Raw genomic sequence first — 23373 nt, 5'->3', positions numbered from 1 at the left:
CAAATGCAATATCTGATCAAGAAGTTAAGCGACTATTATAATGGCCTTTGCGCTACTTGCTGCTCTTATGGATGCCTTTCGCTCGGATTTCGTTGTAGGTAAGGATTACAAGTGTGTGAGTGCTAAAAAAGGATTGTAAAAAGTGTTTTCTTTTCAGATAACGACCCGTACCCGGTGCACGCCCTGCCGACCTGCGACTACGCCCTGGACGCCTGTCGAAACCAGGAGCAGTGCGTGCCCCTGTATGACAACTACCTGAAGGCGTGTCCGTTTGAGCTGGACGAGTGCCACATGACGAACAGGTACGAACTCTACTGATTGATAGATAGGAGGCTGATAGACAAACAGATAATGTGCTGGTGCTAACAGGCAAACAAGTAAGAAATCTACTGATGGATAGATAGGAGGCTCATAGACAAACAGATAATGTGCTGGTGCTAAGAGTCGCACAGGTAAGAAATCTACTAATGGATAGATGGGAGGCTGATAGACGAACAGATAATGTGCTGGTGCTAAGAGTCGCACAGGTAAGAAATCTACTGATGGATGGATAGATAGGAGGCTGATAGACAAACAGATAATGTGCTGGTGCTAAGAGTCACAGGTAAGAAATCTACTGATGGATATGTAGGAGGCTGATAGACAAACAGATAATGTGCTGGTGCTAACAGGCAAACAGGTAAGGGACCGGCAGAGAACGCGGACACTGATGTAACAAAGGGAACTGGTAATTGTGCAAAATGCACTCGAGATATAAGAGTATCAAATGCATGATATCCGAGGGATTTAATACGAGTTGTAATCAGCTGACCGGCTAAGATAATTACAAGCTACAGCTACTGCACTGCTACTATTACAAGCTACTGTAGCAAGGTTATTCAAATTATATAAAGACCTCTTTATGCGCCATACGCAAGCGCGCGGCTCCTAGCAGTATGACGTGCTCCCCGGCTGCCGTACCAAGGACATATACCTGGTAGCGCATAGCACGTCGATCGTAGTTCAAACACCTCCCTAGTGAATCCCCGCCGGCACTGGCGGGTGCTCACCCTCCCGTGTCAATAGCGCCTACGGGACCACCATTAATATAGACTAGCGTTCGCTGGCGAATCGGTGACGTCTTGCCCCTGGGGAGGCCAATTTGTCGGCTCATTTGGACCAGATTTGTGCCGAGCTAGGCTGAAAAGCTGACACGCTGCTCCTGGGTGGCGCGGCTTTGCGACACGTCACCCGACGTCCGTGACGGCTGTCCGCCTGACAGGTGGAAGGATGACAGTGGTCTTATCTAACAGGGATTTCTTAGTACGATCTGCTGGTGGTGTTAACTGGCAGCTGATGGTATATTCTACGTCATATACGTGCATCTTGTGGTCACTGACGGTCATTAGTTGACCGTCAGTAGCCTGCAGTCAGCGTGGAACGGTCACTGGTCACTGGTCACTAGTCGCTGGTCGCTGGTGGCTGGTCAGCTACGCGTCGGTGTGGCATTTCTGACGACTGCCGACACGGTGTTAATCACCAAGATCGTGTGTGGTTCCCTGGCGGAGGCGGGGGAGGGGGCGGGGGCGGGGCGGGCGGCCCCGCCTGTCGCCGCTGACGGTCGTCGTACCAGTCGGCGGGCGGCACCGCCCCCCTGCCCCCCCCCCCCCGCCGCCGCAGCGGACCATATCGGCAGCCTGACTGAAATGGTGGTCGGCACGAGATCCGGTCCGGCACATGGAAAAAACACACCACCGACCGACAGCGAACACAGGAACTCAGATGGCGAAAATTTCGAGCAAATGGCGAAAAGGCAGGGAGCTTAGAACTCGCAGGGACTGAAATTGGGCATGGAGGCAGGTGAAACACGCTTAGGTATTTCATAGTTAAATACAGTGAAATCTGTCAGCTGGGGAATTGGGACTGACCATGGCAGACTGATCTTATTATGCAGTTCATGGTTTTCAAAGTGGCGGTGTCCCGGCCATGTTTGGTTACAGGAAATCCACCGTTGCTCAAGTTGCAGCTATTACCTATAAGGTTGTAGACTGGCTGTGTGCAAGTGTTAGTGTCAGGGTGTCGGATAACTTCGAATGCTTATCCAATTATATCTGCGGCGGCTGCACTCTGATATGGTCCTAGATGGAACAGAGCAGTCAAAATAGGGTCGGCTCAGATCGCTGCCTCCTGTCCGTGTCTCGTTCCTAATCACTAAAACATGCATTACAGTATATGAATAACCTTAATCGTTATCAACAATCAATAAATGGCACACGAGCTCTTGGGGATTTTTAGTCTTTTTTTGCAGAACACAATACGATACCTACCTTTAAGATTGTGTCGGTAGGCTCTAAAACAATAAATCCAGCTCTGCCCCTTCCCCATGGCTTTCTGTGAAAAAATCGACACACGAATAATGTATATATCTTCCTTTCACTTTACGAGAATCACAACTCGATGCAATAAGAATGTGTGACGTAACAACACAAGCATGTTAACAACATGTAAAACGTTGCACTCGCGTATCGAGTGACGTTGATTTACTTTGAGAACTTTAATTACTTAATCCGTTCATTTCAGCTCTGCATGTCTGGACGCCTGGAACCAGCTGAAAATGAGCCCCGTTTTCGGATGTATGTGCACAAACGTTCAGGAAGAAAGTTGTGAGAATATCTATGAGAAGGTACACAAAAATCCCTGCATTGGTAAGTAGCTGTTTTCACATTTATTGCAGCCCTGAGACTATTTTTGTTGCACTGTGTGACAATGTCATCACCCATAGACCTCCATCACCTTATATCGTGATGGCGTGACATATGCCTAAATGCGTGTACATTTTGCCCTGTTCTCTGCACAGGTATGCATAATGTGTATTCATAGATAACAATAGAACTGTTCTACTGTTATCTATGGAATATTGTTTATACAAATGCACGATAAACAATGTTCTTCGCAAGCGTTGCTAATTACGTTTTCTGGTATCTTTGAAAAGATAATAAAACAGCTCTTAACTTATCACATAAGATTTTCAACAAATATGTTGTCTTTAGTTGATAAAATGTTTAATTTGCAATAAAAATACAGGCTTGGTACGCTCCACAGGCATTCGCTTTCCCATTTTCGCTCAGCTAGTAAAAGCCATAAACGCAATGCTGAAGGCAATTGCTGGCACATAGATCAATTGCTGCACCTAGCCTGTTCGCTGTGGCATTGCTAGAACTCTGCTTAGTATTTTAGTTGCCAGTTTTTTGTCATATCTTAAATAAAATGTTTTGTATTGATATTTATCGCTGTTCCTTTCAGACTGGGCGCACGAGCACGGTGCCGACACCGGTTCTGGTGGCGAGCACCGCACGCACTCACCGCTGCACCACCTGCTGCACCTCCCGGCACCGGCCAGCACCTCCTTTCAGCACCACCCAGCACCGGCCAGCACCTCCTACCAGCACCTCCCAGCACCGGCCACCCCCGCACACCCCGCACCCCGCACTCCAGTCCGCACCTCCCGCGCTCCGTCTCCCGGCGCGCGCTATACCGGTGTGTCCTCACGGACTGTTGTTACAGTGAGCGGTCTGGGAGGGGACGAGGTCACCCGACCACTAGCTGAACATCACCTCGTGGCTCCGCTGTACGAGGTGACCTCACAGCGACCCCGGTCATCCGACATCGTAAGGACCCTCTATGGGCCCGATGAAGACGAGGAGCCAGAGAATCCCTTCGCCCCACCAAAGCTGCCGGAGACAACCAAAGGTAAGTATTGCATGATTTTCCATTAATCATTCAGTACTAATTATGTTATTTAAAGCTGACTTGCAAAAAAAAAATGTGAATCCAGATTAAATTCGCCCTTTATCTAGGAGTCATCTCTTTTGGCACTTTTAATTTCTGTGGTCTAATTTGGTGGTTTCTCTCTCAGTTGATCTGGTGACTGTCAGTTCGGTCGACCTGGAGTCGGCCGAGCCCGTGCTGCAGTCGTCCTGTCACACGGCGCTGGCCAACTGCCGCCGGGACCGCCGCTGCCGCCTCCTGCTGGAGCCCATGTTGAACAGCTGCGTGGCCGACTCGTGCCACCGCCAGCAGTGTATGAAGCACATGCAGGAGTTCTACGACCAGTCAGACAGCGTGCTCGTCATGGACGCCGCACTCTGCGTCTGCCGGTGAGATTTAGCTAATTCACGTAATGACTCCCCTTAGATGTGTTGCGAGCCCGTCAGTGGCATGCACTTCCCCAAAAGTATATTTTTGGCTTGTGTGTATGCTACTAAAACAATCGCATTTTTTACCAAGTTTTGCAATAAATTACCGCCTAGTACAATTGGCCTCATTTAACGTGATAACATAAAAATTCATACTCGTGTTTCGCAGCCGGAGGGACGCGGGCGAGTCGGGCTGCGTGGCGGCCATGCAGCGGCTGCACCCGGCGTGCGCCAGCCAGCCGGAGGGCGGCCGGCTGCCGTCGTGTCTGCGGGTGGCGCGCCACTGCCGCCGCCAGTGGGACGGCCGCTGCCGGCCGCGGCTCGAGCGCTACGAGCAGGCGTGCGCCGTGGACGTGGTGACGGCCCGCTGCGCCGGCCCCAGCGAGCACTGCCGGAGCGCGCTGCTGGCCGTGCTCGGTACCGAGCTGCACAGCCACTGCGGCTGCCACGACGCGCCGGCGGCCGGCTCCACGCCCGGCCAGCACAGCTGCCACGACTGGGAGCGCCTCCTCTGGGCTAATCCCTGTGTCGGTACGTGGACTTTTGGACAAACCCCTCTGCCAGTGCGTAGTCTGGGCTTATGTTTGCGCCTTTGTGGGAGCATATAGACAAAAATCATAAAAAGAGATAAACATATAAAACAGACTCATATTTGAAAAAAAATGTATGATCTGTTTATCGTATATTCATAATACATAGCCTTCCAACGGCGGCGCCCGCAAGCGGCAATTCAGCCCGTCACTGGAAGGTATACTGTCCCGCATAGCGTACTTGTGCGGCGGCACAGCCTACCACTCCAGTCGTTTCACCGTCGCGGCGGCCAGCGCCCCGGCCGCCGCTTACCGCGTCCGCATCATAGGCGGCGGAACGGGGAGGGCACCGGGGCACCGTGCCCACCTTTGATTTTGGCATTCTAACATTAGCCCTATCATACTCGAGGGCAGCGCTTTTCGAGCAGCGCTGCGGCCCGAAGGTTGGGGTTTTGAATTGTGAAAAACGCCCGCCCGCCGCGAAACGCAAACACCGCAAAACGCGCAAAACGCACGCCGGAAACGCCTACGCAAATGTCGCAAGAAGAAAAAACACAAATAAATGCCCGCCCGCCGCAAACTGCAAAAAAAAAAACGCAAAAACGCCGCAAAAAATAAAACCGCCTGCATCGCACGCACGCTAACCGCCAACCGAAAACGCCTAAAAAGCGCCCAACCGCCGCCAACCGCCAACAAATTGAACACCGCAAACGACGCAAAAAAGAAAACCGCCCGCATCGCCCGCACGCCCGCCGCCAAACACAAAACGCCCGCCCGCCCGCCGCAAAACGCAAACACCACAAAACGCGCAAAACGCACGTCCGAAACGCCAAAGCAAACGTCGAAAAAATCGCCCGCCCGCTGCCAAACGCAAACACCGCAAAAAGCGCCAGGCCGCCGGAAACCGAAAAAAACTTAACACCGAAAAAGACGCAAAAAACACCCGCATCGCCTGTCCGCCCGCCGTCAAACAAATACCGCAAAAAACACAAAACACCCGCCCGCCGCAAAACGCAAACACCGCAAAACGCGCAACTCACACGCCCGAAACGCTAACGCAATTAAGACCAAAGTGGCGCCAGACGTTACATGCATACCTCACAGTAATTTATTAATGCATGAAAATGATGAGATTCTTAGGTTATAGCCACTTTAGGCAGTTAATGGCGCACTTAAGACAAAAATGGCGCACAACAGCCTATTTTTGTCTCGCTTCATATGTGTCACTGCCTAGTTTCGTGCACTACCGTTGCAAGTTTCGACGAAATCGGCCCGTTGAAATAAATACGCGCAATATTCCTCGACTTTAGCCACTGTAGCTTAAGTGGCGCACTAGAGACAAAAACGACGCACATGAGTTTGTTGTATTCGTAGCGCCGTTTGTGGCACAGGTCATTTTAATGCATCAATGTTGCAATTTTCATCGAAATCGGCCCATAAATGGCAAAGTTATGGCCAAAACGTCTTACATTGAGAGTGCACATGGTCACTCGAGGTGGGGTGCCACGTGCCACGTGTGGCCTAAAGACATAAAGCGACCATCCTTTTGTACCAGATGAAAGGGGTCGTCAGTGCCCATGGGTAGACTTTCGGGTGCGCCACCATTGTCTCCCAGCGGCCGATCAAACTTGGCCAATCTTTAACTTAGGGCTTACCTCACTATCGGTCAAAATATCTCCGGAATGGAGAACCCCGGGCGGCCACGTGTTTGACACGTAGTAGACCCAACACCAATGGTCATTATCGCAACCGACTTGGAACTCTGGCTCAAACCCATGCAGTGAGGTTATCACCTGAGCATAATTATGCACCAATGACTACCTATCCCAAAATGCTACACCCACGTGGCGCACGTGCGAAAACACGTGCACCACGTGATGAGGTGTACAACTATCCTAGAGCATCCCCTTGACGACTGACCTCGATTGGTTCCGCTGGCACGCATTGTTTGCGCGGCACAGGCCATCATACCAGCAGTGATCAAATTTTCACGGAGGTGGTCCCCTTAAACAAGTGCGGGGCGTGCACGTGCATTTCAATCGCCCCATATATGGCCTATTCCACCTGGTAGGCGACATGTGGGTGCATATCATACTGAAACATTTTTAACATCTAACGTGGAAATTTTGAGCAAAATCGATTTAAGTAATTTTTTCAAGAAATCCCATTGACTTAAGACGTGGAAATTTGTGCGCGTGCCACGTGCAAAAAAGTTAATTATATTTCAAGCGATTGACATTGACGAACGAACCGACTGACCGACTACCGGTACTCAAAAAACAAAGAAAATCTATCGAGCCGATTTTGAGCAAATCGAGAAAACCCATTTTGGCCCATTTCGTAACGTTAAACCAATGGCACGTGCAATTTGCACCCCCTTCCCGAAGCTGCCCGAAACGGCGCCGCCGGCTCATGGTAGATGCCGGGGCGGCCACCCAGCACATAGAAGCCCATCGCATTACAAGCACCCGTCTGCGAGAAATGCGATGCCGAAAATCCACCTAATGTTGAAGCCTATGGGCCTAAAACACGTGCACGTGCCACGTGCAAGAAAAATAATTATATTCTTAGCTGAGGGTGTTTCGTGGTAGATAATCTGTGGGGGCAGCTGCCCTGAAAATTTAATCAAAATCTATCGGTTCGTGTGCAAACGGTGCAAGGTGCCCCAATTCGCTGCACCAAACACGAATCCTATCCCGAAATGGAAACACCCTCAGTTTGTTTTTCAATAGAAAAACACAATTCTAAAGAATAGTGTTTGTCTAATGAAGAAACAACCTTCGGGTATAGGGTAGTGTGGGGTAATTTGAACATATTTTTACGTCTTCTCCGTTGTACCAAATTCCAGCTCAACCCTGGATGAAGAAAAACTGTTTCAGTAGCGCATGTGTCACTTGCTTTTACCATGCAAGCCTCATTTTTGGACGAGCCGAGCATACCTTGAATAACATAGCATCACTTCACCACCAAGTCACGGTGTGTTCAAATTGCCCCACCGTGTGGTAATTTGAACATACTGCCTTTACCTGCCATAAAAACGATAGTCTCGCCAGCACCGATGTTGTTTGACCCATAAACGAATAGGTAGAGCAATTCTAAACATATCTTCATTTGAAAAATCAACACAACAACAAAAATAAGTCAGTTGCAGAGTATCAATATCTGCACGCTGCACACCGGTCAGTTGACAGAATTCGCCTCTCTTCAATTAACAGAACGTCTATCATCTCCGTTCAATAAAAACTCTACCAAACCTTACTTCATCTGTTATAGTGGTGCCAATCGGAACCTGGACATTCGGAATTCCGATTCTTTATAATGTCCAATTCGGAATTGATTGCACAAAGGTATAGTAGTATGGACAACATTGGACGATGGCCTGCCACACTTAAGCATTTTTATCAAGTAATCGCGCGTAGCATTGATTGGCGAATGGAAAGCTTGTTGCTCTCAATATAATGAACACTTTTTGGCTGGTATAATTACATGATAAGCAATATAAATGACGGTTTTAAGTGTTTATAGCTGCATAATTTTCGGACATATTTGGACAAATAGTTGACTTTAACATTTTTTGGACGGAAAATCAACGAAAATACCGAACATTAGACGAATATAAGATGTAAATTTTCTAAAAATGGCATCTCTTATCTGCTACTGCTTTGGGTCGAAAATATTGGCAAAAAAAAACTGGGGGCGTTGTTTTTTCGGAGCTATCCCTGTCTTCATTGAAGTTCTCACACTATGTTCAAATTACCCCACGCTAAAAGTTATTATGCCATTTTTAAAAACAGGGTTGAAAAGCAAATTTCTTAGATTGAAGGCACTGAGTAGGTCGTTGTACAACAAAAGCCGTTGCGTGTTAGGCGCTAGCAATGCAAGATTTTGCGTTGCAATGAAGTTGCAATGACGTGTCGTTAGGCGTTTATCCTTGCGAAATTGATTTTTTACACTGTGCGTCAACATCTTCATTCCCCGAAACTTGAAACCCCGTTCATATGATAGCCCTTTTAGTTACGATAATTTCTCTCATTGGTCTTATTGTCATGCCACTTATGGATTTTCCGTAATTTTGTGTTATTTACACTATGTTCAAATTGCCCCGCATGTTCAAATTACCCCACCCTACCCTACTCACCAAAGGAGCAGGGTTCAGGTTATGTCTTTCTTCCGATCAGATGCTTCCATATGGCTGTGCTGCATATATGGGCGTTGCATGGAAAGAATGGGACCAAAGGTCGGCAGTGCCCCCCCCCCTAAATTGAAGGTGTTCCGTCGCTACTAGTCCGCATTTGCACAGAACTCGGGTAATTTTGTCGCGTTCTTGGCTGGCTAGGGCTGTATGTACTCTAATCGTTTGAACTCATCCTTGTCCGTGGGAGCTCGATGAGCTGCATGTCTGTTAGGTGCCGGATATCTGATTGCTTCCCATTTCCTTGTGGCCTCCTCTGGCACATTATTAGCCATTTTAATCCGTTTGATCATGGGTGTAACTTTGTATACTTTCGAGGTCCCATGTGGGACCCCAATGCCAACATTTGGGACCCCAATTGTCATTTTGGGACCCCAATAGTGGAGGCCCCCCGAGACGCACCAGCTACTTTGCAAACGGAGGTCCGATGTTCATATAAAAGGTTCTCAGTTTAAATAGGAGGCCCCTTGGACAAATCGGAGGCCCTGTTGGACAAATAGGAGGCCCCCTGAACAAGTAGGAGGCCCCCTGAACAAGTAGGAGGCCCCCGGAAAACAGGAGGCCCCCTGGAGAAATAGGATACTCTCTGGACAATCAGGAGGCCTCCTGGACAAATAGGAGGCCCTAGACAAATAAGAGGCCCCTAGACAAATAGTAGGCCCCATGGACAAATTCGAGGCCCTCTGTACAAAAAAGAAGCCCCCTGAACAAATAGGAGGCCCCATGGACAAGTAGGAGACCTCCTGCAAAAATAGGAGGCCCCCTGGACAAATAGGAGGTCCTAGACCTAGACAAACAGGAGGCCCCTTTCACAAAAAAGGCCCCCTGTACAAATAGGAGGCCCCATGGACAAGTAGGAGGCCCTCTGTACAAATAGGAGGCCCCCTGCAAAAATAGGAGGCCCCCTGGACAAATAGAAGGTCCTAGACCTAGACAAACAGGAGGCCCCTTTCACAAAAGGAGGCCCCCTGGACAAATAGGAGGCCCCTTTCACAAAAGGAGGCCCCCTGGACAATTAGGAGGCCCCCTGAACAAGAAGGAGGCCCCCTGGATAAAGAGGAGGCCCCCTAAAAATAGGAGCCCTCTGGATAAATAGGAGGCCGCTTGGAAAATAAGAGGCTACTTTAACCAATAGGAGGCCCCCTGGACAAATAGGAGGCCCCCTGAACACGTAGGAGGCACGCTGGACAAATAGGAGGCCTCTTGGGCAAAGAGGCCCCCTAGAAAAATAACAGGTCCCTTGGACAAATAGGAGGCCCCCTGGACAAATAGGGGACCTCTTGAACAAATAGGAGGCTCCATGGACAAGTAGGAGCTAGAGGCCCTCTGTACGAATAGGAGGCCCCCTGGACAAATAGAAGGCTCCCTTAACAAAAAGGAGTCCCTTCAAAAAAAGGAGGCCCCGGGACAAGTAGGAGACCCTAGGACAAATAGGAGGCCCCTGCACAAATATGAGACCCCTAGTCGAATAAAAGACCCCTGGATAAATAGGAGGCCACTGGACAAATAGGAGGCCCCTGAACACGTAGGAGGCCCCCTAGATAAAGAGGAAGCCCCCTGGAAAATAGAAGCCCCCTGGATAAATAGGGGACCTTCTGGAGAAACAGGAGGCCTCCTGGACAAATAGGAGGCCCCATAGACGAATAGGAGGCCGCTTGGACAAATAGGAGGCGCCGTTAACCAATAGGAGGCCCCCTAGACAAACAGGAGGCCCTCTGTAACAGTAGGAGGCTCTCTGTACGTACAGGAGATCGGCGCTCGACCTGTAGAAGCTTAGCTGTATGTACACTAGGAGGCTCTCTGTGCAAGTAGTCGAAGTAGGAGGCTCTCTGTACTCTACCTACAATTACAAATAAGAGGCCCCCTGGGCAACTTAGATGCAACACAAATCGGAGGTCACCTATAAAAAAGCGGGACTTTGTTGGAATACCTGATTTAATAAATAATTTTCCTGATATTCAAATTACTTAGGTAATCCTCGTCCTCACATGGGGGGGGGGGCAGTGGTTGCCACCCCCCCCCCGCCCTAGGTAGTTTTGTTCTGCTCTGCACTAAACATTTTGATTGCTAGAAGTCGGATGTTTCGTATAGCTGCTGCTCTATCCTTTTTTAGCGTCCACTGAAAATTTCAAGTTTCTGTGGTTTTTGGTTTCGGAGATATGACCTTATTCTTCAGGTAATGTCATAACCCAAATGACAAATACCCAATATCTTGCGTTGGCGTTGGGTCTTGTGAGCTTTTGACACCTTGATTTCGGCCTTTTTTGTCAGTCTTACCTCCCACCTATCATGGAACATGTTCACTAAAGGACATGATGTGGAGTTTGCTAATGTAATAATTGAATGAGGACTTTACTCCACAAGAAATCGTTCGGGTCGGAGCTTTCGAATTGTATTACAAAGCTTCGTCAGCGTATCGTAATCGGGTTCGGGGGTATCGGTCGCAAAATTGAGGGCGAACCCGATTACGAACCCGATTACGATACGCTGACGAAGCTTTGTAATACAATTCGAAAGCTCCGACCCGAACGATTTCTTGTGGAGTAAAGTCCTCATTCAATTATTACATGGAACATGTTGTTCAATGATGTAGAGATGCCAGGGTCAGGGTCAAGGTCAACCGGTCGTCTAAAAATATTGCGTTTTAGGCAAGCTGAATTTACTTTCGTGAAGTTTCTTTGACTGTATTTTTGGTAAAAGCTTCTCAGTTCATGATCTCATGTAATATGGACACATTCACAATCGGTGCACACATCAGTATACACACAGACACACACAGACATACAAACACATGTCATTGACCTTGAGCTAACTTGACCTGAAATGACCACAGCAAGCAAAAACCTAGTCGGATAGTGTGACAAAGAGGTTCTAGCTGGCTTGGCATCACAATACGGCAGCGTCATCGGTATATGATGAGCAGCGCACGTGATATTCCAACGGGCAACGGTGACCCCAAACAGCAACATTCTTTAGTTTGACCTGAACTGGAAGGTCAATGACTGACCTGATGAGGTAAAATTGGTATCATTGGATTCGTCTCTTCCCAAAGAATCTGTTGCTCTTGACCGCAAGGCTTAAAATCTTGTAAGAAAAAATTGTGGTGATGTCGAATAAGATACCTACACAAACAGCGGGCCAACCCATCATATACCGATGACGCTGCCGTATTAGTGCCAAGCCAGCTAGAACACCTCTTTGTCACACCATCCGACTAATTTGCTGGCTGTGGTCATTTCACGTTAGGTCAAGGTCAATGATATGTGTTTGTATGTCTGTGTATGTCTGTGTATGTACTGATGTGTGCACAGATCGGTTTGTGTGTCCCTATTACACTTGATCATGAACTGAGAAGCTTTTACTAAACATACAGGCAAAGAAACTTCACGAAAAGTAAATTCAGCTTGCCTAAAGCGCAATAATTTTATATGACCTAGGTTGACCTTGACCCTGACCCTGACATCTGTACATCGCAGAACAACATGTTCAATGATAGGTGGGAGGTAAGACTGGCAAAAAAGCCGAAATCAGCGTGTCAAAAGCTCACAAGGCCCATAGCCATCGCAAGATATTGGGTATTCGTCATTTAGGACATGACATGACCTGAAGAACAAGGTCATATCTCCAAACCCAAAAGCCACAGAAACTTGAAATTTTCAATGGACGCTGAGAAAAGATAGAAAAGCAGCTATACAAAAAAATCAGGTTTCTAGCTTTAACCCGCGAGTTGCTGGGGGCATGGGTGGAGCTTTTCCAAGAAAGTTGGTGGGGCAAAACGTTGTCAAACCTACAATGTCCGATTGTTCAGTTAGATAAAATAAAACAGTGAATCAATCCCTTTCATTACGGAGATGATATTTTGCATTACACAGACATTTTAAAGCCCCTCAATGCGAAAAACATTGGTTTGCTGAGCAGTAAAGTCCTGCAAATTGGCTTAAGTTGGTGGGGCAAAACTCTTATTGGTGGGGCAAAATGGCAAGTTGGTGGGGCAGCCGCCCCACCAAGTGAATAGGAAGCTCCGCCCCTGAGGGGGGGGGGGGCGTTAAATGCCCCCACTTTTGTCGCCGGGCCATAGCATAAAAACGGCGCGCTGCAGGCGCGCCAAATTTTGGGTACCTGTAGGCAATTGATTGAAGTTTATTGTGACAAAGTTTCAAAAAAAAATCAGTCGGAAAATTTTTGAGATATCGAGGTTTTAGTGACGTCATGATTTCAGAGTTTTCGACCAAAAACGGCATATGTTCAAAAAATCATATAAAATCACAGAATAGACATACAGACATGCCGTAAAAGCCATTAGACTGCCAATACCATGAACAATCAAATGGCTATCTTCGATTATTGATTATCGTTCCGCATTTTCCAAAATCTTGAACTGAACCTTGGCAATTTCTCGTGACTACTTCACGACCATGATACATGCATTTCTTAAATTGAACTTTTTGAGCCAAACACGTACACATATGATAAAATGAATGTCACCATGGTGTTCTACGCCCCAAATTACCCATAAAACATGTGCCACAGGCTGAGAATATCAGTTTCGATTTTCGGGGATATGTGCTTACCCGGTTGACCTGACCTTGACCCTGACCTATGCTTGACTGACCCCTACATGGAGCTGACACTCTTGTAGGCCTTATATGATGGATTGTGCACCGTTTTGACAGAGTTTATGACGAGAGGCGCCCATTGCGAAGTCCTGAAGTCCATGCTACTGAAAGCCCGATTTCAGGTGTTTGACCTGACCTTGACCCGACCTGTGACCTCAAAATTCAACTTTAAAGTACTCATCTGAAGCGTCTCGTCGCGTTCTTTCGTTTGCCGCCTCGTGCGTTTCGCTGCGCCTATCGGTTCTCGAGTTATCGGCTGGGGGCGTTTAACGCCCCCCCCCCAGCAAACGGTGGGTGGCGGAATACCCCAGCAACTGCCGGGTTAAAAATGTTAAGTGTAGAGCAGGAAAACTAACTTGGGGTGGCGACCCTCCCCCAGGTGCGGGCGAAGGTTAACCCTCACACTTTCTGGGGTCGGCTTACGGCTAGATTCGTTGCGCAATGCTGTGCCGTTAATTTTTTTTCTATAATAAAGGCATTGTGTTTTATTGTCAAAAGTGAAAAAGCCAGAAATTTTCGTCGATTTCGGATGCCGCGGGGGATATTTACATACAATGTCACTCTGCTGGCCTGGATCCACCAGTAGGGTCAGGTGACCTACCATTTCTTTATCAATATTAAAAAAAATCATGGCATCAGAGCTGTGACGAAAAATAAGTGGCCTAAATCCGATGAGAAAACTGGATTTGGGGGTACCCCAGGTTTGGCTTCTGAGCCTCTGGTCCCCCAATGAAAATTTCTTAGAGGGTGCCCTGGCGTGGTTCGTAAATTACCGCTTCCGCAATTGGAGGCCCCTAATTGCTTGGAGGCCCCCACTAAATGGAGGCCCCCTTGGACGTTTGGGACCCCAATGGTGATGTCAAAGTTTCACCCATGCGTTTGATGTGTGTCTCCCCGCTGCTGTTTCCGTGTTTTGCCGTACAGCCCACCGCTAAAGTAATGTAGGGTCTTACCAATCTCAACGGTTGGCTTTGACTGGCGATTATTTAATGCGGAGTGATCGAAAAGAAGATGTCAATAGCTTAAGTTGCAGCTGCAAGGGTGACGATACATATAAGTTACATTCAAAGTTTCATTGTAGTCTGGTTAATCGTTCCTAAACTTCAGAGGCAGAACATACCCATGACTGAAACCGCACATTACTTCTGCTGTGGACTGTACCTATATCTAACCACGTCATCGCTGGGCCGACAGTGGAGGCGCAGCGAGAGTTCCACCGTCAGCGCTCTGTCCTTCTGGAGCCCATACTCAAGGAGTACGGAGAGACGGTCAGCCCAGGCGGCTCACCGGCCGAGTCGCCGTCGCAGAACCCCGCTCGTCGAGTGTCAGACGTCACCATCATCACAACCACCACCACCACAACCACTACCACACCGGCCACCGCAGCAACCACCACTACCACCACCACTGCTGCAACCACGTCAACCACCAGTGCTACCACCACCAGTACCACGACGGCGCCGCGCTGGCCGGGGGTGGTGAGGGGCGCCGCGCCGCCGCCGGTCCGTCCACCTCGCCCCACGAGTGCCGCACAGCCGCCGCTGCCGGCGCACTGCGTCTCCCGCCGGGAGGGCAGGCCACTGGAGAGGATACCGGTCGGCTCCGGAATCAGGGTGAGAGTCTGTCTGGTGCCTGAGGGGTGAGGAGAGGTCCGGGGAGAGGGTGAGAGGCTATCCGAGTTAATATGTAAAAAAGTGAGTAAAGATCTTGTGTCATTGGGCTGTTGAGGAAGAGGAAAGTTACTTCCGAACTTCAGCGGTAACTACGTAGTTTATTAGGTCGCAACCAGGCCCATGTCACTCCACTTTTGATGACATCATATGGGGGCCTCAGGACAATAATGGCGCGGCGCGCCACAATCGCTTCAAAGCTACTTGCCAACAGTTGCCATTTTTGAAAATATTATTTTGAAATAAAGTTCCAAGTAATAAAAATATTGTAATAAAGTTGTTGTATAAATCGATACCATATCTAAAAACTTACTGAAAAATGATTTATTCATAGTAAAAATATAAGCTCGATGCGTTTTTACGTTGCTTTCCTGCAACTGCAGAGGGTTTTTAAATCGTCTATATCTTCAAAACAGGCCATTTCTTAGCATATTACTGCTCTTTTTTATCGCTAAAAAATTAGTTGGACTTTCCAATGACATCAATGGTTGAGCGATATGTGTAGAGTGTCACCAACAATCTTCAAATGAAGTTAGTCATTTTTACGTTGTAAAGGAATGGAGTACCCCTTTCGAGCATCAGGGGTGACGTCACTCAGGATCTGTCTCTGATTGGTCGGCGGGGGAGTGACTGTACCTTCTATAGATGGCCTTGGTCGCAACATATTTTCAGCTCACTAAACTACGAGTAATATGTAAGTTATTTAGTGTTAATTGTTTTCTGACTCATCTGTGTGTTTTGCGCACCGTGCTTTGTCGGCAGTATAACCGTCTGGAAGACGACCCGGACGACCCGTACCGGGACGAGGAGGACTGCTCGGAGCTGTGCATGTGCCACGGCCGCGGCCGGCTCGTCTGTAACGTGCTCGACTGTCTGGAGAAGCGCGAGTGTCAGTCGTCACTGGCGCTGTACCACCACGGCACGGCCGGCCTGGTGCCCTACCGAGAGGGATGCGTCTGCCACCATGGGGACTTTATCTGCATGAGACCGCCCGCAGGTAGGTAGCCGAGTACGACCGCAGACGCCTGAGAAATGTGCTCTTTAATACGCTCTGTAGTCTTTAATGATATCCCGGTCCTGACCTCACGGCTGCATTGAATATGTAACTGAGTGCTAGCCTGAAGGCTGATTGCCGACCTTAGTGGACCCGACCGTGACGTTCGTTTGCTATTTTCCAGATGAGTACACTCTGCCTTTCGGAGTGTTCCTCTTTTTGGGCTACAGCAGAAAAGAGGAGGAGATTCTGCACCCGTACACGCATAAAACGGTCAAAGACCACACCATCACAGAACTGAAGATGCTCCTTTTGAACACCATGCGAGAGATGGGCAGAGACTTCCAGGTAAGTGTCCTTTGAAGGAGTACTGGATTACGTGCAACTCCGGCCTTATCTGCGAGCCTAAATCAACTGCGAAGTAATGTGACTTCCTCAGTTTAAACACAACTCAGTGTTTCTTATACGGGTATCGATGCAATCTGTAATGCTTTTTTCTTTTGGTATATTTCTTTCGACAGCATATGCGCTATGATGGTTTGGTAAATAGCCCACATCCAATCAACCTCTGTCATTTCACATTGTGGCGGTAAACCCTGCCTTGTCTTGAGGTGGTGGCTGGTAGTCGCTAGTGGTTACCACCCCCGAGTGCCGTCATCTGCAGTGACTGAGGCATGCTTCTGGTTTCGTCCACCAGGAGTGGCCGTGTAAGCTGTCCATTCACCAGCGCTTCGAGTCGACAGAGAACCTCATAGTTCAGGCGAAACTGGAGGAGGTCGAGAAAATGTATAATCAGAGTCTCAGCCATGACCTCTTGAAGAGGGAAAAGGTAATATGAGATATAATCCTATCTTAATTTTGTTTCAACTTAAAACATACGTAGTTGTGTGGTTTTAATGAGAAAGGCTTCTGTTTTACTGAGAAACGCTAAATTAGCGCTTGCATTTAACGTCCCCAGAGCCATTCACGGTTATGTGAAAAATACCAGTGTTACGAATTGATTGCCACATATGCAAGAAACTCATTGGAAGAGAGGCACAACCTGAAACCTGCTCCTTTGGCGAGTATATAATATATATTTAACTGCCCGGTCCGAACACTATACCAGACATTATTCGGTCGCTTTCCCAAGGGTGTTTTAAAATAATGTCCGAACGAAGTGAGGACATTATTTTATCGAAAATAGCGTCCGAACGGAGTGAGGATGCTATTTTCGAAAATTGCACGAATGAAATGAGTGCAATTTTCGCATTGAATGTGCGAGCCTGCGAGCATATTCAATGAAAACACCCTTGAGGAAAAGCGACCGTATCATGGCTGGTAAAGTATTGGGACCGGGCAATTAAATTTATTATAGTAAATTTTTGGCACCGTGCACCAACGCATCTCTGAGAAAGAGTTCGCTTTTGGGCTTCGACATCAAGGAGGGGCACGGAAGATAGGAGGGAGAGGGGGCAGCAAATGGGTAAAGCTTTGGGCGTATAATAAAAATTATTGCCAATTGCCTTTAACACACGATGGGCGAATAATAAAATTAACCTACCACTTGGTCTCACTATACCTATACAAATTGTACATCACCTACCACGTCATATTTTGCTTGAAATTCATCCCCGATTTCTCAGATATTTCCTGGTAAACATGCGAGACGCGTCTGTTACTTTTATTAGACATTCATGCTACGAAGTAATTGCGAGTGTGGAGTAGGCGTTGCGGAGACATGCTTTGTCTTCATTAGTGGGAAAATGTCGTTGCGTTCTCTCCTCTTTCCTATATTTTGACATCCAATATCCATAAAGGTAGAACAAGCGTCGATCTTACTACGAACACTGCTCCTGGCAGTGCTGTTCTTCCCATTTTGTAAGGGTCAGCTTCAATGGCTCTTTTCACTGGCTCTTGAGAACTATATGTGCCTCGAAATCTGCCTTCTAAATTTATGCGTAGCCTGCTAATTCATCTCTTTGAAATAAATACGATAAGTCATCACATTAATTAAGGCTGTGTTCTTGCCAATATTCACTTGTCCACCTGTTTCGCAATTTACTTTATTCCAAGCTACAAGCTTCCATGACCGGATTTTTATTGAGGTTTCAGTCATCGAGCGCATTGTTCAACAGGGAGCTTTTGAAGAGAAGAAAACTGCCGTATAATGAAATTAACCGCCGTGTTTTTATGCATGGGTTTTGATAGGCATTTCCGAGTTTTGCCGTCGACTGAAATTAACCGTCTCTCGCGCTTCTGGCTTTCAGCAGGCCACCTTTATACAAAAATTTAACTGAACTTTTTTAACATTCGTCGGTGGCAAAAATGTACTATAATTTCTAATGATAACCATGCATCGTTCCAGGACAAGTGCACCGGTCCCCTGAGGGACATCAGTTACATGATCAACAATCGCGAGCGTTCCATTGTGTCGCATCCTCTTCTTTCCGTCTTCAAGATGGCCGACGTGGATGTCACCACGCCCGACACGTCAGCAGCGGGGCCGTCGCCTCAGTCAGCTACTGTCCTGCTGCTATTGGCCACACTGCTGGCTATGGGACCCCCAGCGTGACATCATCAAGGCAGAGAGTGGCCGACGGCCGGACCTGTTGTGGCTCAACCTTGGTGCCGAGCTGGATGGTTATGCGAGTGAATGAAGTCTAGTGTAGCTACAATCGCCGATCGAGAAACAGTAAATCGGCTGCATAACGGGCTTCTCGGCATTCCTGGGAAATGCAGTAGCATAGTGTTTTGATTATAGGTACAATACCAGGAAGTGGCAGAGCCCTGAAGATTTTTGTGACAATATTGGTCGCTTCTATTTTGAGGCTGATGGCCACAGCTGGCTGTGAATTGTTTAGATACAGAACTCGATGCTGAGCAGCCAGTGTTACCGTAAGCACTGACCGTGAAGCAGCGACTCGCGGGGGTCGGGGATCTGGCAGCACTGCGCAAAGCCGGGAGGGCCAGATCTGGCAGCACCCCTGCGAAGCTGGACTGCAGTGGCAGCGATAAGCAATACAAGTGCGAGGCGTCCCGACTAGGCAGCCGGCGACGTTGTAAAGTGGCGTGCGGTCGAACGATGTGTGGCTATCAGTGGAGAATCAGATAGTTTGGAGTGTGTGATGTGAGACGTTGTATAGGCGTTTAAGGGGTGTGATGTGTCATCAGCTGCACATTGTGTGGTGTTGAGAGCTAGGCCCGTCTGCTCCTGTCTGAGGTTCCTGGGGTCGAAGGAAGAAGAGCTATACCGAATGATCCTGCTTCGCTGGTTGCATCATTCCGTTTTATCGTTCAATTATTTGCTGCAGACACTCATGGCCCTCGGTGACCTGCTGGCCTTTTCAACATATATCTTCGTAAGGTCATATTTTGACCCTCTTTACACCCAGGTAGCCATGTTGCACTTTTCTTGCACCCAGGCAACCGTGCTATGTCCTTCTCTTAACCCAGATTCCCTTGTTATACTCCTCTCTACTGTCTACCGTCTACACTGAGACAGCCATGCCACCACCTTCTCCACACATCCGGATGCCCGAACACACACTATGTCCTCTGCAACACTCTGAACAGCTCGTCTGCGAGAGTGAGAAGCGCCATTCGATGTGTTTTGAGCTGACGAGTGTTGTTAATGCTTAAAGCGTGTCAGTTCCGTGGACTGTTGTGCATCAGCGTCAGGCTTGTTAAGTGTTATGATTACTTAGCAGCATGTGTTACATGTCTATGTAAGGTACGCTCTCGCAGCTTAGATCTGACTTGAGTTTTATGGGCGAAATACTGTCTATATCCCGCGACTGCTGTTATAGCTGGCAGGTTAAACCATCCGCTTTCTCAATATCGCGCGAGCGAGTCGCTAGCCTAGTGTTATGACAGAAAGATGCCGTATTCACACAAGTAGAAAGAAAATGCACTGATAACAGCGGTACTAATGATTTACGTTGTGGCATAGATAACATGAATCTATGTTATCTATGATTCATGTTATCTATGATTCATGTTATCTATGGTTGTGGCAATGCCAGTTTGTTTCTCGAAACCTTTTTCTAGTTAGTTTTGTCTGTATGCATAGTAATTATATTCTTTTACAATAATCAATAATCATTCGTGTATATTTTAATTATCTTTAGTTTTAATCTACAAAAAGGCACTATATGTAGAAAAATACTACCAAGGTCGCTAACTTTATCAACTTTAATTACCTTTATGTTAAATCGCTTAGTGCATGGTGTTTACTTACATGTTATCGCTAGGTGATGGTATCCCATAATTCCTAAGGTTACAGGCGACCTTAACGACATATCATGACTGGTAATCAGTTGTTCAATCTGTATCGTCAAAAGTAAACATATCAGCGATGACAATCTTCTATTAGATCTGTTCTGGTTAGATAGTTCAGACTATTTATTGTGTCCGATGTGTTAATACAGCTACCTACCAATGTAGCATGCGATTATGGCTTTCAACAGACGCTGCAGACAAATTTGTGTTTCATTGTAACAGCAGTACCGAAAAGCTTCCACAGCGTCCATAAAATGGCATTAACGTCAAACATTGTGGAAAGCGCCCAGTACCAGTACCCAACATTTACCATGATAGGTTTGCGCCAGTTTATGGACGACAAATAACAGCGTGCCATAGCGCCTACACCTATCTATAACGATATCCACTGCAAGACACATCTTCCTTTGCTAGCGGCAGCAGCGCAAAAGCCAGTACTTGATTGATTGGATGACATTAGACGGCGCTTGGCTTCTCACAAAAAGCTCAATGTGTGTGTGAGCTCGTCATATTTCTGGCAAACTAATATTAAAGCGCAGCAATTGCACCACAACTAGTGATTGGAACACATAAAACAGCTGTTGGCTTTTTTACATCATTTGCTCAGTATATTGTGACAAGTATTTTGAGTGTAAGTGTGTCTTGATTGGTCAATGCTAATTTATCTTTCGCTCGTTTTCAGAGGTTCATACACATCGTACAGATCGTACACCTATGTAGTTTATTTTTGACAATGTGTGACCGACGCAAAAGTTCTCAACTGAAACGATATCCTGTGCTGTTATTTGAAGGAAATAATACACTTTTAACATGGGGGTTTGAACTGGAATGCCAGTTCCGTAGCTTGAGCTGAGACAAGTACAAATCAGGAGCTTTTACGGCCCAACAACCACCCTAAGCAAAGATATTCCATTTCTCGTCCCGAAAAAGTCCCTTGCTGAGGAAAGTGTGCCTTGCTGAAGACACACCCAGAATGCAGCCACCTCAGCCTCAACCCAATCAGCATGCTGCTTTCAGCCAATGGGTTTGAACTACGCAAAATGATTGGTCAACGCGTAATAAGCTTCCACGTCAAACAATAATTTATATATGATATAGTTGTTCCTATATTAATTAACCCGCGCCCTGATGGGGTCTGCCGAGCAACGCGGTCTGATGGGGAGGGGGCATTTTGCCCCCCCCCCCCCTAAGATCTCGAGAACCGCGCAGCATAGCGACAAGCGGCAAACGGTGCTCGATAGCTCCAACGGGGAACTACCTTGTGACCCAATTTCATTGACCTTAGTCAAACCGATGACGTCACAGGCCAGGTCAAAGGTCGAATTTTCACCGTCTACACTTACAGGCATTTCAAGAAATGCTTGTAAAATCGAGTAAAATGCATTTCATTGAAAATCATCGATGGGGAAATGTTCGTCAAACACAGATTTTGCTATTTGAGGTCACTGATACCAGGTCAGGTCACAGAGGTCAGGTCACTGAGGGTCACAAATCAAAAATATCATGTGATGCATGTTTTATGGTCCATTTTATATGCCAAATGCGATCATGTGGGACAGGCAGCCCTTGGGGTCAGTTGAGATTATGTTTTGGTGAAGATCAGGTCAAGGTCAGGTCAAATTAGGTCAAATTTCAAAGTTGATATTTTTGCATAAAACGGGTATCGATTCGATGCAGCTCGTCACGGGGAGTTCACTGGTGGTCTCCGTTTTGCGCTTCGTGGTCTAGAATTGCTAAAAACTGAGTTCATTTTTCACTATAACTTGGTCAAAAAAGAGGTATCGATCTAAAATTTTGTATGTATATCGAAGAGCGCAGGTACTATCACATATATTCCGGTTTTTCAAAATTCGAAAAAATTGGAAATTTTTTTAGCATAAAAAATCTTTTTTTTTTATTTTGGGGGGTTAAAATCCCAAAATTTCGAAAATCCGAGATAGCAGTTTTGTAGCGCCGTCTTTCCTCTACACAACCACATAAAGAACTTTAAAATTGCTTGTTAACTGTAGAATTGGTGAGCGTCTCAAGATGTCATGTTTTTTGCTCATTTTTACTCGAACATGACCTCAGTTTGACCTCAATAACTCCTGACCCGAAATGACTTGTGACTTGAAATTTTGTGTGAAGGTGTCAAATTGATGCCTGGTAAGGAACCCAGAATTTGGCGGCCCTGCACGCCGCCGTGTTCTCGCTATTTAAGAAAAACCACAAGGGGGCCAAAATAGCCCCCCATCAGGGCGCGGGTTAAAATATAGGAAATATTTCTTATAAAACATATTTTATTTTCTTTGCTGATCATTTTGAGCATAAAAAACATAAATTCATCGCAAAAAAACTAATTTCGATAAAGTGAAACTATTCCCTTTCCTGTATCACTTGATCTATATCCGCTATCAAATGAAAAAAAAATACGAGCTACTCGGCACTCGCAATCCGAGTTTTTTATTTATAACATGCTCACATCATTGTCATACATTTACTTAGTGAGATATTTGAGACAACAGCTTTAATATATCTTATTCCCAAAACAACTCGCAAACAAGTAACGTAGTCAGTCATGAGTCAGCAAAAGCAGTAAAGAAACATTTCCTATATGTATTGTGCAGAATGCAGATAGGTAGTTCATGTGTTGTACTATGAGCACAAAGAAAACTTGTTACATCTATTTACTTTGTACAATGAAGAATACAAACAACCTTCCAAAATAATGTACAACAAACTCTAGCAGGCAGCGGACGCCAGACAAGCCCTCAAGCACATCGCAATGTTTCTAACTGTGACTCACAGTCAGCAAAATAGACACCTTCCGATATGATATGTCGCTCTTGAGCTGATGTTTTCAAAGCCTGATTTTTAGCACAACCTCTGCAGTCTGTATGGATGCCTTATGCAGTATCCACTTTGTCAAATCGTTACTAATCTCAGGCCGTGCCTCA

General features: G+C 46.9%; 1 protein-coding gene across 1 annotated transcript in view; it reads left to right on the top strand.

Moving 5' to 3' along the window:
* Window positions 1-20775, top strand: part of LOC122385989 — a 40016-nt gene extending 19241 nt beyond the window's left edge. Inside the window, exons 4-13 of the mRNA XM_043374751.1 lie at window positions 158-302; window positions 2560-2684; window positions 3544-3729; window positions 3896-4136; window positions 4345-4706; window positions 14708-15126; window positions 15946-16180; window positions 16362-16525; window positions 16875-17006; window positions 18525-20775. Of these exons, the coding sequence (XP_043230686.1) occupies window positions 158-302; window positions 2560-2684; window positions 3544-3729; window positions 3896-4136; window positions 4345-4706; window positions 14708-15126; window positions 15946-16180; window positions 16362-16525; window positions 16875-17006; window positions 18525-18731 (2216 nt within the window). The 3' untranslated portion in view covers window positions 18732-20775. The remainder of the gene's footprint in view (window positions 1-157; window positions 303-2559; window positions 2685-3543; window positions 3730-3895; window positions 4137-4344; window positions 4707-14707; window positions 15127-15945; window positions 16181-16361; window positions 16526-16874; window positions 17007-18524) is intronic.
* The last annotated feature ends 2598 nt before the right edge of the window (window positions 20776-23373 follow it).

Source organism: Amphibalanus amphitrite, unplaced genomic scaffold, assembly GCF_019059575.1.
Source record: "Amphibalanus amphitrite isolate SeventyFive unplaced genomic scaffold, NRLGWU_Aamphi_draft 000236F_arrow, whole genome shotgun sequence".
Taxonomy (NCBI): domain Eukaryota; kingdom Metazoa; phylum Arthropoda; class Thecostraca; order Balanomorpha; family Balanidae; genus Amphibalanus; species Amphibalanus amphitrite.
Note: the sequence above shows the minus strand (reverse complement) of the source record. Positions and strands in the feature narration are given on the sequence as shown.